This window comes from Temnothorax nylanderi, unplaced genomic scaffold (genome assembly GCF_030848795.1).
Source record: "Temnothorax nylanderi isolate EJ_2023f unplaced genomic scaffold, tnyl_v1.0 TNYL_tig0098_pilon, whole genome shotgun sequence".
NCBI lineage: Eukaryota > Metazoa > Arthropoda > Insecta > Hymenoptera > Formicidae > Temnothorax > Temnothorax nylanderi.
Genome location: NW_027249160.1, coordinates 463174 through 479306, shown reverse-complemented (window position 1 = coordinate 479306; position 16133 = coordinate 463174). Strand labels below are relative to the sequence as shown.

The 16133-nt window shown below is 32.0% G+C and overlaps 1 protein-coding gene across 14 annotated transcripts in view; it reads left to right on the top strand.

Moving 5' to 3' along the window:
* LOC139775437 (uncharacterized) overlaps nt 1-16133 on the top strand; it is a 110535-nt gene that overhangs the window by 68069 nt on the left and 26333 nt on the right. For 11 of the 14 annotated variants that reach the window (XM_071711418.1, XM_071711415.1, XM_071711413.1 and 8 more), the window contains 5 exons: nt 11487-11623; nt 12102-12378; nt 13245-13359; nt 13555-13675; nt 15460-15557. In XM_071711418.1, the coding sequence (XP_071567519.1) occupies nt 11487-11623; nt 12102-12378; nt 13245-13359; nt 13555-13675; nt 15460-15557 (748 nt within the window). The remainder of the gene's footprint in view (nt 1-11486; nt 11624-12101; nt 12379-13244; nt 13360-13554; nt 13676-15459; nt 15558-16133) is intronic. The other 3 variants (XM_071711424.1, XM_071711425.1, XM_071711414.1) reach the window with 2 other exon arrangements.

The following is a 16133-nucleotide window of genomic DNA, read 5'->3' as shown; positions in this document are numbered from 1 at the left end:
ACGTAGTACATACCCACATTTACTCGAGAGCGCGCGCGCGTATACCTATATAGTGCTCTCTCGTATTTAGCTGCACGAAATTTACCGAATGCTTACCTATAAATATGTATACACTCCCCTTGGACTTCAGGCCGATTGTAGTAGCGATTAATCGTTGCAATTGAATCATGTATATTGTATACGGATTGGAGGGAATAATAATAGAGAACAAAGATCAACCGTTTTTGAAATTTGCTTAAATCAATTCCAAAATTGAAATTATTTGAAAAATGAAATTTTTCTTGGGGCTGCCATGGAAAGTCAAAATTTCTAGTGTAATTGCAATCGTAATAACGACTCTGGACTTTTACAATAACACTTTACAATAACAAGAGCAAAAGTTTATAATAATTTTTCACTAATAGTAATCTCATGACATTATTATGAAATGGTAATAATTTAATGTTTGTTGTAAAACAGTGATCGGATTTAGTTGTAGTTTTTGGTTTGATTTTCTTGCTGATGCCCATTGTTATTGCCGTTCGCGTTTTAATGTTAAGCGATCGATATTATAGTGTAGCTTTCTTATGTCCACTTCTACCAATGTAGATTAATTTTAATTTCGATTTAACTTAACTTTTATCTTTTTCTAATTCTTAGAACCGTCTTGAGAATATGGCAATATGACAGCTTTATTTTGTTATATATGCCATAATAATAATCACATTTTCATTTAACTCGTATTTGTCGTTGTCGTTTACAAAGATGGATGACATGAATGAAAATAAAAGTAATAATTTCTTTTTTGAAACATACCCGAAAGGCTATTATTTTTAAGAAAATGCAAGTCTGATTTATACACCTGCAGTCAATAAACGCAGTAAATAAATAGACTGCGGATTTCTAGATAGAAAATATTTTTTTAGAAAACATAGGAAGATGAAATAAAAACAAATTTGTTTTTTCAAAATAAAATATATTCTAAAAATACATTTTTAGTATCACATTGTGCGTATTTGCATATTCTGAGACATATTTTAAACAATTTCGTATATTTTATATAACCAGGATAATTACAAGAGATTATATAATTAAGAATATGTTATAAGTAAAAAATCTTGATAATAGAATAATTTTTCTCTTATCAAGAGATATTCTTAAGGAGGTTGGTTAGTTCTCCGTGCGGGGAAGGGGCGCGCGGCAGGGGAAAAGCATATAGGTTAGATTTTCGTCGCGTGAAATAAACGAATTTTAGCAAATAAATATGTGGAATGCATTTAATTGCTGTTTCTTAAGGTTTAAAAAGAGTTGTTTGTACAATTGAAACCCAAATACGTTATTATCCACATTGAAATGTGGAAATAATAAATGTGGTCCTGTTTTATTTTTACAATTTCTTGATAACTATAAAGACGAATCATTTCAGTCTTCGAGAAAGTTCTTCCTAAATATGTAAAGAGTTATTTGCACCTATTTTCACTAAATTCTTATCATTTTTAATATGCTTTCGAGAGTTACATTACAGGTTAGGTAACATTTCTGCTGTGTTGCCCGTGTATAAGAGAGAGACAAGAGTATAACTTCAATAATTAATTACTCGACAACCATGCAGACGATTGTCTTCAACTTTGGCATGGACGACAGATTCCCATAGACGAATATTCTCCGTAAATTTGAACTAATTCTTATCAAATTGATTTGACTAACCACCCTCCTTAATAAGAAAAACTTATTTTTATTCTTAATTCATAACATTAAAAAGAAAAGGTTTACCTACTTATTATTCGGTTTTTAATACAATTTGCAATATTTATTATGAAAATGTTTTTACAATAAAATTTCTAAATATTAATGAATTTTAAATACTAAGAATTAGTATAGGTACGTGAAATTTATACATATATTGTACATGTTTTAGAAAATAAAAAAAATTTTTTAAAGTTTATGAACCAAAATCAATATCTTGATAATTATTAGTTTGTTTGTGCAGCCTTAATGAATACAGTTTAAAATTAAAAAATAACTGCAAAACTATCAAAAATATGAGAAACGTTAATAATATTAAAGTGAATGTGAATAGGAAAAAAGGGAGTGTTTAGTCAAATAGTTCGATTAATGTTAATGAATGAATTTTTAAAATAAATTCCTATGAACATAAATAAAATACAAAAGATGTTTAAACGTTGTAACACACATATAGGGACAGACAGACACACACACACACACACACACACACACACACACACACACACACACACACACATTTCTACATGACTATTATCTTCAAAACTATTATCAGATAATTTTTTATTAGAATATGTTTCAGCATATTTCCTGCATATAATGCATATTATTTTGCATGTTTTTCATAGAAAAAATATATATAAATATATGTTGCTGTAAATAGATTGTACATATTATAAATAATCTAATACTTAATTATTGATTTTTTCTGAAAAATAAATCTGTACTCAAAAATTTATAGTTTTATTAGGTATAAGAGAGAGAAATGCAGAACATGATTAGTATAGGTAATAATTAGCATGCATTTCAGTAATAGGGGTACTTGTATTCATGCGATCGCATTCGTGTCAATTGCAGTATGCATGCTCAGGGAGCCAATTGAAATGCCACGTGTGTTGCAATAACAGTAAATTACGTCAACTGTATTCCATTCCATTAACATTAATTATCGATTGTTAAATCGTCTGTTATAATACCTAATAACAAGCATTTGAAGGAGAGAGATTTACATTGAGCTCTCAATTGAGAAAAAGCAAGATAATCAGAAATCGGTTTGTATTTTTAAATTGATAATGAGCTGCTCTTAAGCTGATAAAAATTAAAGAAGTGTACAATACCTAGTATTTGCCTGCTCTGACATATGGTAATAACGATCAATATTATATCGTAAATAATTATCATTGTACCGATAAGTGTGAGGCAAGTTATAATCTCCAACGATTAAAATATCAGCATTAGATGACATAGTTATCACTTCTTCAACAGAGAGACAGTGTTACTCATAACAAGCAGAAGGAACCGAGGCCGGTGGCAAATAAATGATTATGTATATAATTATGTTTATAATCCAGCCAAATATATGTCAACGAAAAATTACTCAATATATGCCGTTACCTTCAAAGCACGACTAAATAAATAATTATAAATAGTAATTGATATCCAAACGAACTACATTATCTATCCATGAGAAATACATTATAATTATCAAAGTATAACTTTACATCTGTAATGCTATCATTTAAACATGTCTCTACTAAAATAATGATATCAAATTCCTCAGAAGCAGAGGATATAGCACAACGCAGAGCGCATAATTTCGTTCTTAAACTATATACATTCTGATGATAAACTAAAGGAGAGCGAATCAGTTTGTTGACATTAAGTTAATGTTGACAATTTCTTAGGCACTCTTTTTGTAATGAATTGTTTTATTAGTCTCGCCCGCATCCTTTGACACCTTTAGTTGAGACTGCAAATCCTTGGCAATGAGATGCTTTCTTTCCTTTAACACTAGAGAAATTCGTACAGGACTATAATACCGAGATTTATTCCACACAGAATTGCCAAGACATCCTTTAGTGGGTCGGTCTAGAGTGACCTTGATGTTTTCTACCCAGTCTCCTTATCCTAGGAACCTTATTGGATTGGATTTTCTGGATAATATTTTTAACAAGATCGGCATCAGTATAGTTATCACCTTCAAGCTCCTCCAGGTTGTAAAATACGAGCCGATCTTCTCTTCCCTCCAATTCTTCAATAATATCCACCTCTAGTGGCAGAGAGGGGGCCAAGGGTTGAGATCTAACAACCCTTAGCACAACGCCTAACAACAAGTTCTCAAGTTGGTCAATTCCATTTGACAATGCTTTGACTATCATCCTTTTTCCCCCTCCATATCGATTCGATACAATTCTCGCATTTCTCTACGGAAGTCAGCAAATTCCCTGCATATTATCTCCTTGATAGTGTTAAGAAGAGAAGAAGTTGCCTATACTCCTTCTCTCTTTTTCTTTTAATACTATTCATTCCATGCTTTGAGATACGCTTGAGGAGTTTCTATAGTTCGTGAATTGGCCATTTTAATGAAAATGACTAGTAGGGGAGACACAGACCGGGTGAGATGCAACATTGCAATTGCCACAGACGATAGGCTTTATATTATACCAGCGCACCACAACTTTTGCAAGTCTTCCTTCTGTCCATGGTATTATAAATAAAATTTTAAAAAGAAATATAAAAGAACGAACACAAAGAAAAAGATCGAAAATAAAGCAATATGTATAAATATAATATTTTATACAAATAATTATATTTTAATGTATTATAATACTTTACTTGATATTGTTTTGTACTGATTTACAAACAGATTTTAATTATAACAATTATTGAATATTTGGTTAACTAGAGTAGAGTAGAGTAGTTCTCTATCACATAGGACTTGTGATAAAAAAAAGCCATTAAATTTGTCTGTGCAAAGCTCATCTATCATCTTATGTGATATTATACTGCGTTCAAAAATAATTTGAAAGTTGTTCGACTAATTGCGTTTAATAGAATGCAAATGCAGCTGCGATGATATTTAATCCTCACGCAATGAATCAAGGAAAGACAGAAAGCTTTTGTTAAATCCGCAGGCCTATCATTTACCGTCAGCTGTTGATACGGAAATTCTCTCAGCCATTGATAGCATTCTAATCGAAGCTGGGCTGCGGTGCACCGACGATTACGGAGTTTAGTCTTACAATTGTATGTCGCTGTTTCATATGCTTCGCAAAAGCGAATTCGGATACAGATCTGGCTCGCATGCTCTCTGAGACACAAAAGCGAAAACTGTTATTCTAGCGTAGCATTATTCCGTAACTAACGCGCAGTTGAGCGCTTATTTAAATAATTAGTAATGAATAAAATTTTAACAAAAAGTATTGAAAAGATAATTGGCTTTATTTCGTAATGCGAGTACAGAGATGCGAAAGGGTAATTGCTTCTGAATTTTACTCCTATACAATCCGATTCTGTTCGCTCGAACCTTTAATCTAAAGTAAACTTGCCGAAACAAAATTTTAATTCGGATTTTGATTAATGATTATTCAATTAAAGCATGCAATTATTTTAGCAATTTTTCTCTTTGGGATTGATCCAAAATGCGCAATACAATCTTCTTTCACAATTCATTCATTTTTAATCTGCGATAAACTTTATTGGAATAAAAATTTAATTTGGATCTGAATATCAATGAGTCATATTCAATTGAAATATTTGTTCAAAGGTTTTTCTACTCACAATCAGTATAGATCAGTAGATTTCGCTATCTTTTGATCTCGCTATCTTTTATTTATTTTATCAGAGCTTTATTAAATTAATGAAATATATTCATCGTATTTAATATTAATTAAAATCGAGACAAACGAAAAATTAAATAATTATATTTTCTTCGCTCTTCGCTTCACTGTTCGCTGTGTCGGTTCGTGTTCATTATACTGTTCAGTGAATAAGATACACCGTGGCACAGTGGGGCGGAAATTGGAAAACGTGAAAAATAGAGAAATCAATTTCTAGTTAATTAAATTACATCAAGCTTTGTTTGTATACATAGGTTTTTGGAGGGACTAATTGCGAATCTGATATCAAAATGAAAATATTCTAAATGGTGGATACAATATAACGGCCACAAATTACAAAATTTTACAATTATTATACATATATACATATATCACCATAAAAATTACTTTTAAAAAATTTTACAGTTATACATATTTAACTTTAAAAATTACTTTTTAATAAAAGATAAAGAGCGCCAAGTGTTCGCGTTCGTCAAAATAGTTATTATGCAATATGTTGTTTTAACCTATTTTTGCTATAAAAGTAGTGATATTAAACATTACGCCAACTGAGCATGAGTTTATGCACATCATAAAATTTAATTTTTTTGTCATACTTAATAGAATAATAAAATAATGCAAAAGAACTTGGTATTGAAAAATTGTGCTTATCATGACATTTAATACTTTTATTATTATGCTATAGTTATGAAAATAATATAATATTTCGCCCAAAAAAACTTGGCGTTACTAAATAAATATGCATGCAAATTCATGTGCATGTGTGAAGTTTGTGAATGAAGAATGAATTTGATTAAAAATGTAAATAAATATATGTGCGAAATAGATTTAATATAGTTTACCTGTATTGTATATTAGAGACTGCTTTCTTTCTCTACATGAAACATTAATTCACACAATAATAAATCAAAACGCCTCAAAATTAGTATTGATAAGTTTTTACTAAATATATAAATGGAATTAGATAACATAAAATTGAAAATTGTCAACAATCTATTAAGAGAAACAAGACCGTCATGATATATACTATATACAATCAATTTAGAAGAAACTGCTATTAAAATTGTCAATCAAATATAATTATATAAAAAATTAAATATATTAAATATTATTGTTATAATGTTATTAAATATTTGACGTTGACAATATAGTAAATAAATGTGTATTAACCTTCTCAGTATTATTATTATTGTTGTTATTATTAGTTCTTAATTTTTTATTGTCTATTATTGCAAAAGCAACCGTACATCCTTATACTAACAATAAGAGACGACAATGACGGTGACGATAAAAACGATTTTTAAACAGATATTTTCTAATTCAATATTTTATATTCAACTGCTATTTAGCGGCTCAGTGAGCGCATACCTATCTATAGTATTAGATGTACGCATTGATTAATAATTATACTTTTTTGAGTGAATTTGCGACGAGCTAGTTTTGCGACAGTCACAATTTATTGTGGACTGCAAACTTTTTTTGATCGCAATATATAGTATCGCAATATATAATATACTTGGTATATTTACCGCATACGTTACCACTAAAGAGTAAGTAAGAGGGCGATAGAGAAGAAAAAGAGAGCGAGTATAACACGTGACGTCACATAGTATTTATAAAGAACGAATGAGAGCGCGATAATAAATGAGTGGCAAGAGAATGAGCGAAATATGAGTGGCGCTCACTCTCTACAGATGGAAAGGAACGAGAAAGCGTGCAATAATAAGCTGCATATATTAAATTAAATACTATACTTAGAAAAACATAATCTCTTTAATTATTTTGCAATATTATCAATATAATATTATTAGGTGTTTTTAAATGTGAATACAAAGTAATATTAAAAAGTGAATGCACACACACAAAGTATATTATTACTATATAACAAAAATACTTAGTAAAAATTCGTGAAATTCGCCTAAAATGAACATTAAAAATGTAAAGAAAAACGCGAAATATATTTTATAGTAAAATATATAATTGCAATAGATTCAATATAGGATGCAAAGGATATTTAAAATGTAAAAAAATATAATAGCAAAATAAAATGAGAGCATAAAATACAATAGCGTAATGAGAGGCCATTTTTAGTGTTCTTTTTTAAGCGGATATCCTTAACATACATAACAGCATGAAATAAAATATGTTTTTACTAAATAAATATTTTAAGATATTAAATAGCCGAAATAATGGATGTAAAATCATTTCTGTTTAACACTGGCAATGATTAAAAGGTAGAATAAAATAATTTGGAATCTAAAAATTATATTAAATGGTACATCTTACAATAGTAATAACAGTAGAATACTTTAAAATACATAAAAATAAAATTTTATTTTTTCTATTTTTGCATGCGTTTTTTGACTTGTGCCCCACTGTGTGTGGGTAAGAGGCGACAGTAAAATGGCACTGAAAGGCTACGCCTACTTACTGGCGTATACAGTACTACATCGATCCTATACGTGTACCTCGCCGCCATCGACATCGAACCATAAAAATAATGCAGATGACCGTACAGACCGTAGAACGTATTCTTTGCGACGCGTCGCGTCGCGGCAAACGGAAATCAAATGTGATTTGTTTGATTTATACACAATACCGAGGGACTCATGCTTGTCGTTTACCTTTTATACGCGATCTACTGTTTTTCGGGAAATATCTGCGTATATAATAATTTACTTAATATAAAGTTAGTACCTTGAAACCCAACACTTTTTCTTATATAAATATATTTTTTGGTATAGTAATATGTAAGCTGCTCATAATAATTTTTAATTTTGTCTTTCGAAAGTTTTTAATATGGTTCACTAAAATATTGGTTCACTGAAAAGAGTCAACAAATTTAGTTCAATTAAAAAAACAAAGAATTTTTACTTTTCCAAATAGACATGATGCATTTTTTATGACATATATATGAATAATGTATACGCAATATCTTTAAAAATTTTTAGTTTATTAGCTAAGCTTTTAAATAATTATTTTCATACCTCGTTGTCGAGAAAAAGCTCTTGGAAATTCTATTTTCTTGATAATCATTACATATAATGAATAATTATATGATCTTTTAGTGTTAAGGAAACAAAAAATGTTTTTATTAAAAGTTTGTGATGCTCTGTTATAGTACTTTGTAATTCATCCAACATATTATTTGCAATTTTAGATATTATTATAATTTTTAACATTTTTATTAATAATAAAATTATCTTTTATTTATTAAAATTTTAATTAAGTTTCTCTCTAAATCTGAATCAGTGAATAGTCACTGATTCAGATTTAGAGAGTTTGGAATTGTATCTTGTAAAATTATAGATATAAATGTGTAATTAAACAAAGTGTTTATGCTGCAGGTTATCCTATTGCATTAAATTTTTTATTCAAATTTATAATACTAACTTGTAAGCAAATTAGCACTATTATCGTTTTTATATCTGGTCTGCTAAACCAAAGATCTCAGGTTCGAATCCAGTCCTGGTAGAACCAAAATAAATAAATTGTATCGCTTGTCTCTCCTCCTTGACGGAATGGCAGCCCGTCAGGAGTATCCCTTGCCTCGAAACTCCCTCTACCTTGCCGTTCGGATTCGGCGTTAAACTGTAAGTCCCATGTGCTTGTGTACAACCTGCTCGCGCACAAGCACATGACTTTGGGGAGGCCCAGGTCCGACTCGGACTGTTGCGCCCATTGAATGAATGAATGAATGAATCATTTTTATATTTGCCTTATATTCTAATAAATTTGGAATCACTAATTTTCCTAATAATTTCTTATTAGGTTAAGTTAAATTTCTTCTCTACATGAAGAATTTTTAATTATTTAATTATGTAAACTCTAAAAAAGAAAAAGAAAATAGGAAGAAAGACATTGAAAATATTTATGGCATGAATAGATTATTGAAAAGCTTTAAAAATAATACTCTATGTTAAGAACTTTTTAACATTTAAGACATTTATTTGTATTGTGCTTTATTATTACCGTAAAAATAAAACAAGTGCAAGTCAGAAAAAAAATATGTGCAATATACGTATCTTTCTTTGATTTGCACTGCTTTACTCTTATTATAAATAATATATTTATAATATGCTTTATAAATTAGAACGACTATGAAATTGAATACCTATCGTACATACAACATGTAAAATGATAAACTATACTACCATGGTTAACCATGGTTAAACTATACTACCATGCAACTTTTAAGGACAATATTGCTATACGATTATGTACCATTAGTCCTGGTTTACAATAAGTGCTTTAAGCCATAAGAAATTGACCAATCACAGTCGAGTATTCTCCTCACATTCTACTGTGATTGGTCAATTTCTTACGGCTTAGGGCTTAAATACCCTTAAAGCAAGGTTGTAGACTTACGCGACTAATATATGTTATTGCTGCGCAACAATATGTAACGACAGCAACATCACTGTTACAAAATAAGAGAATAGAGGTATTTTTCAATTAAAATACAGTAACAATTAATAATGTGCATACGTGACAGGGAAGATAAGGCGTATTCCTAATAACTCTGACGCTCTAATGTCCAGATCACGTCGAGATCACGCAAAGAATGGTAACGAGTGACGCTATGATAACAAAATACTGTGAACATAAGTGAGGGCAGTCCCACTTTGTTATAGGATAAAATCAATACTATTTTTTTAGTACACTTTAACATATGAATCATGTCATTGACATAACATGAAACATATTTATTGTGTAAAATTAACAAATAAAATATTATGTATATTTAACTATAATTAAAAATATAAAGTTATTAAAATAATTTTTAAAAAATGTTAAAGTAATACAATTTGCACTTATTTTTAAATTATTATAAAATTAATATAATATAGAAAAACTAATTCTAAGAAATTATTGACGAAAAATATATGTAAGACATAATATATAATAGATATATGATGACTCTTTATAAACTCGCTAATTGAAAGAATACCCAAGTTAAATTCGCAGTTAAATTCAGTTATCTTATTTAAATTAAGAATAAAACGAACAGATAAAGTTCAAAGGATTACGCGTCTTTAATTGGAAAAAATCTTAATTCCGCGAAATTTTCTTTAAGATATAAATTTTATAATTAAAATTTTGTCACGCAAAAGTAAGCAAGTAAATTTTAATAGAAGATTAATTACAAAAGCTCATAGAAATCTAATCATCTTACGCTTGGTTGTATAAAACTGATTATTAAGCAGCTAATAGGGGAGACAAGAAGAATGAAATAAATTTCTTACATTATTTGTCGCTAAATACCCCGCCGCCTCTAAGAAGCTATTATACAGATACGAAGGAAAACCGGGAAACCGGCGAGTGTAAAACGTGAACGAAGCATTCGAACGAGCCACGCAAGAATGGTGGATTAACAAACACTGCACGCGCCTATATCGGCATCGCAAATTCGACGCGAAAGTTTTTCCACAAAGAAAGTTTTCCACAAGTTCTATTTCTTCATTGTGCAACTTCGACTTTTTACCATCATCGCTTGATGTTGTGTCCCACTTGCTTTTCCAAGATCTTCCTGCATGCCGCTTAAAATCGCTCCCATTTTCCACCATTGTGTCTTCTAGAGGTCATTTTATCTAGTATTAAAACGCCGCAAGAATTCCATGATTTCTTGCAATTTTTCATTACATTTATTTTTTACCGCAGTGACTTTTTTTTAATGTAATGGCATCTGTGTTTATCTTGCTTGTGTGCAATCACGCTTGGAAAGTTGATCGAAACTTCTTTAAGGTGTCTCGATTGTTAAAGATTATTTTCTGTCACCGAGACAAACTTGCAGTATATCTAAGTTGCACCAAGAAATTGTCGCTTGAGAAATGACATGATGGATAGAAGAGCAAATAATAACCATCGGAAGTTTACGGATTGATTCGCGGGGGATATTAATTTTATTAATTATCTGAAAAATCTATTGCATCTTTTTTTTCAAAGGAGAAATTGATTAAATAAATATTATTAAAACGTGAGTTTATAAAAGACATTTTTTATCAGATCGATGATTGAAAATGCTATAGCTCTAATGCAATAAATTGAGTGAATATGATCGAGAGACCTAACGAAGGAGCAACATTTCAAAGTTTTAGAAGAGAAGGGGAAGATAATGATTAAAAAATGATGTAAATTTTACAGGGCCCACTTTGGAACCACCATTGCCCAGGCGAAAGAAATGTCCGGCGCTCGCTTACAAGACGCACGAATTTATCACGGCAGCGGACGGCGGTGGTATCGACACCATCGATTCGAACGTTGTAGCTGATAAAGTACGAGTAAGGATTACATCACTGATAATAATTTTCTATAATTCTTTGTAACTTATAACAACATTTGCATAAACAAAAATTAACATATTAACAGGGAAGATTTATTGATCCCATCAGGAATGATTATTTCCCCTCTTCCTTTTTTTCTAATTAAATAAAATGCCAAATTTATCCTTATTTCTTTTTTAGACTTATATTAATATAATTATAATATATTAGTTATGTTAAATATACAGGGTATTTCCGGACATTGGCGACAAATTTAAAGGGGTCCTAGATCTTGGTAAATTGTAATATTCTATTTTCGGACTCTCTTTAGAATATGTCTTCCCTGACGTCAGATATCTTTTTAAAGAGCTAATTACAAATCTCTGAGATTTCACGTGCGATAAGAACATTCTGGGAGAACCATTTTGCCTTCCAATATATATTGGATTATTACGAAGGGTTAACCGAGTTTGAAATATTGGTTTTCAAACCACAGGAAGTTACAGCAACGTCGGCACTGCCACCGAGTCAGCTCAGCAAGGCGATATCTCGTATCAGTACCGAGTACCGGCTGCAGTTCGCTTGGCCTAAAAGACCGCAGTTGACGAATGGCGAGACCCAGGCGCCGGTCCTAGCTGCAGGATTTCCCGGGGGTACTGCGGGCCCGCCGAGAAAATCGCTCAGCATGGGTGCGCTTAAACAGGGTATGGCACCCACTGGACCCGCGCCGGTACACAAGAAGCGACCCGGCGACTTCGGTCACAAGCGCGACGGTACTTATTTAATCTCAGCATTAATCGGGATCCTGAATAACCCAGATAGCAAAACATGAGTGTGCAAAATCATGCAAATTATTGCTGGAAACAATTTATGTATTGTTTCCACAAACATTGAATCGTAGCCTCTGTCTAGGATTCATATTTACGGTACTTTTGCAGCAGAGATGTATAAATTATTGCTGCAAACTGTTTGCGGCAACAATATCTAAATTATTTCCATTAATAATATGTAAATATACCAATGGACCCTTCGGGCGTAAACTGTTGCTGCGGAAATGTAATGAATATTAAATAAACCTTTGCTTGTGAAACAAATTTAATATTGTTGCTAAGCATTTGCGGACGCAGCTTTACATGTTATTTGCGCAAACTCTCGTCACAAGTTTACGCACATATTTCGTAAATATATGATAGGTGTTTTGTTATCTGAGTAGACGTACGCGAGTCTCGAATTTATAAAGTATCACATTTTTATAATTTAAAAATTATTATCTTCTTTCCTCTTTCTTTCTCTTTCCCTCTCTCTTTCAATCATTTAACATTTCTGTTAGAGAGGAACCGGCATCAAATCGTAAAAGGCGATGAAATGATAGATGTTAAATAGAATTTTTGAATTAAAGTTTTCTAATTATAATGCCACTATTTGCAAGCCATGATAATTATGTACCTTTCCTCAGTATATCGAAAATTTGCATTTGTGACGTTTGTCATTTTATCGAGTTTTGTTATAATAATGTAACGAAGTAATAAATTGAATGTAACGAAAAATATATTTATAAAAAAAAACCTTAATCTCGTCATATTGCGCACGTACATATATACGGACAACATTATTTAGCGTATGTTTGTGCATTCCCCAGGGGTTCAGGCGTCTGAACTGGAACCATTGGTGGGTAGACCGGACGGAATCGACGGTATGGTACCGGAGGGCGATGAACGCGAAGAGGACTTGTCGGATTTGAAAGTAGCTTTCAGGTCAGATTATCAGCCGAAGATGTTCGTACGGCTTATCGCGTAAAAAGATTCGATATCCTTGTGAAAGAGGAAGCGAAATAAGAGAAATAGAAAGTAAAAAAAGGCATCTACGACGATCCCGATCGGTGTGAAGACGCGATGATAACGCGACGTGACGATTATGTGATCATTACACACAAAATTGATTATTTGCAGGGGTAAAAAGTCAGGTAAAACCGTGCGGATATCGGACAATAAAGTGCGGGGCAAATCAGAGACGAGACCATTTCCCACGTCGGAGGTGATCGAGCTCCGGCGACTCGCTGACGAGTACAAGGTAATCCGTGGGAGACGTTTCGTCCTTTCGAAATTGGGGTTCTTATTCGAGGAATTCTTATTATCTCGCAAGTCAGCTCTCCCCACGCGGTATTTCGTCCATCTTTACGTGAATCCCACGTCCGATCGCCGCGCTTCGTATTCTCTGCATCCAATTGCTCAATTGATCTGATCGTTAGGGTCATCGAGTTTATCGAATTATCTGTCAGTCTTGGGGATCGGCGAACAACAATCTAATCGATCATCGAAATTCTGCATGCTTTGTTTTTATCTTCCTCTATTCCGTGATGTCATCAATAACAACGAAAGTCCAGCCATTGCAAGTCTGCCAAATTAGATATTCCGCTGCTTTACATAGCGATATATAATATATTTTACCCATGACACACAAGTAAAATAATTCCGCCTTACAAAATATTTTGCAGCAAATTAACCGTTCATTTAGCCGGCTATCTCATACAACTTTTTTTATGAAAACACATCTCTGAATTGGATCTTGAAACGATTTTCGCGATTCTATAATTTTGGGAATGCAATTCCAAAATTTTTTTGTCTAAGTAAGATACTTTAGTGTCTTCCTAAGCATGTTTTTGTGTGTTTTCTTAGTACCGTGTAGCATTGAGTCTGGTTACTTAACTTCGATTAAGTCATATGTATTTAGAACGCTACAGAAACCGAATTGCAGTTTATATATGTTTATAGGACCTTTTCTTTCTAAAATAAGTCACGGAATATTCACTTCAATTTTTTGTACTTACTTAGGAAACATCCTGTATAATCTGAAGCATCGAGTTGAGCGGAGGCACGTTTTGTCATATCTAAAAAACAGTTAAGCAGATGAAATTTTTAATGAGTTTGATTACTTGGGGTCATATTATACATATAATAAAAGTTTTAATTTTTTTCTGTAATGAATATTAAGAGAAATTTTTTAATATAGATATATATTTTAAAATCGAATAAATTGAATTTAATCGAATAAATTGAGCCTAGAGATTTCACTCGCTCAGCAGTTTTTTAGATATGACAATCATGCCTCCACTCAACTCGATGGTTCAGGTATACATACACTATACACTTTCTGTCTACACTTAGCGAGACACTACCGTGCCTCTTGATAAGTATAACACTGCTCATAAGTAAGTAGAATGGATTTACCTGATTGTGTGAGTAGAAAAGTTTTGTATTATTTTGCGATTGTCGTAGTAGTTAAAAAGAAATTAATGACCATAAAAATCGTCAAATGAGAGCATATCTGTCTGACAAATGCAAATGTGCAGCGAAGAAGAGACAACTCAGCGTCACGCGCTGATTGGGTTTGTTACACGCATGGCGAGACATGAAAAGAAGCGCAGTTAGAGCAATAATGCGTAATGCTGGGCTGTCTTTTGCCACTAAATTGCACGAATGCACGCTCATTCACAGATCTTTATTAATTACAATTTCTCATTAATAATTGCGAAAAATGCGAAATGGTGCATTTTTTTAATTCAATTTAATCCGCTCTACCTATCCATGAGCAGTATTATACCTATTATCAGACACCCTGTATAAAATCATGTATCTCACTAAAGAAAAAGAAAACAGTACTTTAAGGTAATTCGTTCAAGGATAGAGTGGAAGACTTAATCGGAGTTGATGTTGATCAACGTCGGTGTGACCAATTTTTTTAGTGTTACCCTTCTTAGAAAATGTGTCGCGACACCCAGCGGTAGATTAGATTTTCATGGAAATAACAACATAGACACATAGAGACGGATGCTGATACATTTTGATTTGCGTTAGCATCGTGACTGGGGTTGCGGTCTGGCAGCCGAAGACGAGGCTTCGCTATGGAAACGAGTCTCCAGTAACCATGCGCTCAACGCCTTATCCCTTGCCAGGCCAGTACACTATACTCCATCATTTTCCAACGAGAGAAGCTCGTTTTTATTGTTATTGTTGTTGTCATTATTGTTGTTGTTGTTGTTGTTGTTGTTGTCATTGTGTTGTCGTTGTTACGTGAGTAACAACGCTTATTGATTTGTTGGTTATTGAGTTGTTCAACAATCGCGATTCATGTACATTCTTTTTCATTCATCAGTTTATTATTGAAATATTTCATGGAAACGCATAGTTAGATATCGCGTAATAACTTCCCAGAAATATTTCCAACGCGAAATATTCTGGTATTAATTATATGTATTAAATGTATGTTCGTTCAACATAGTTTCCGCTCTCGAATTTTAACTACGAATTTTAACATTCAAATACGAAAAAGATAATAAATGAGAAATTCAGTTTGAATTTCCTAGCGCAAAACATTTTCAGAAATGTGTGAATTCAACCACACTTTGTGTATTTTGAACGCACTTTGAACACAACTGTGTACCGTTTCAAGCAATTCGCACTCTTAAGGGCCCTGGCACAGAAAAACTTAAGCAGTAAGCAAATTGACCAATTACAGTCAAGTATTCTCG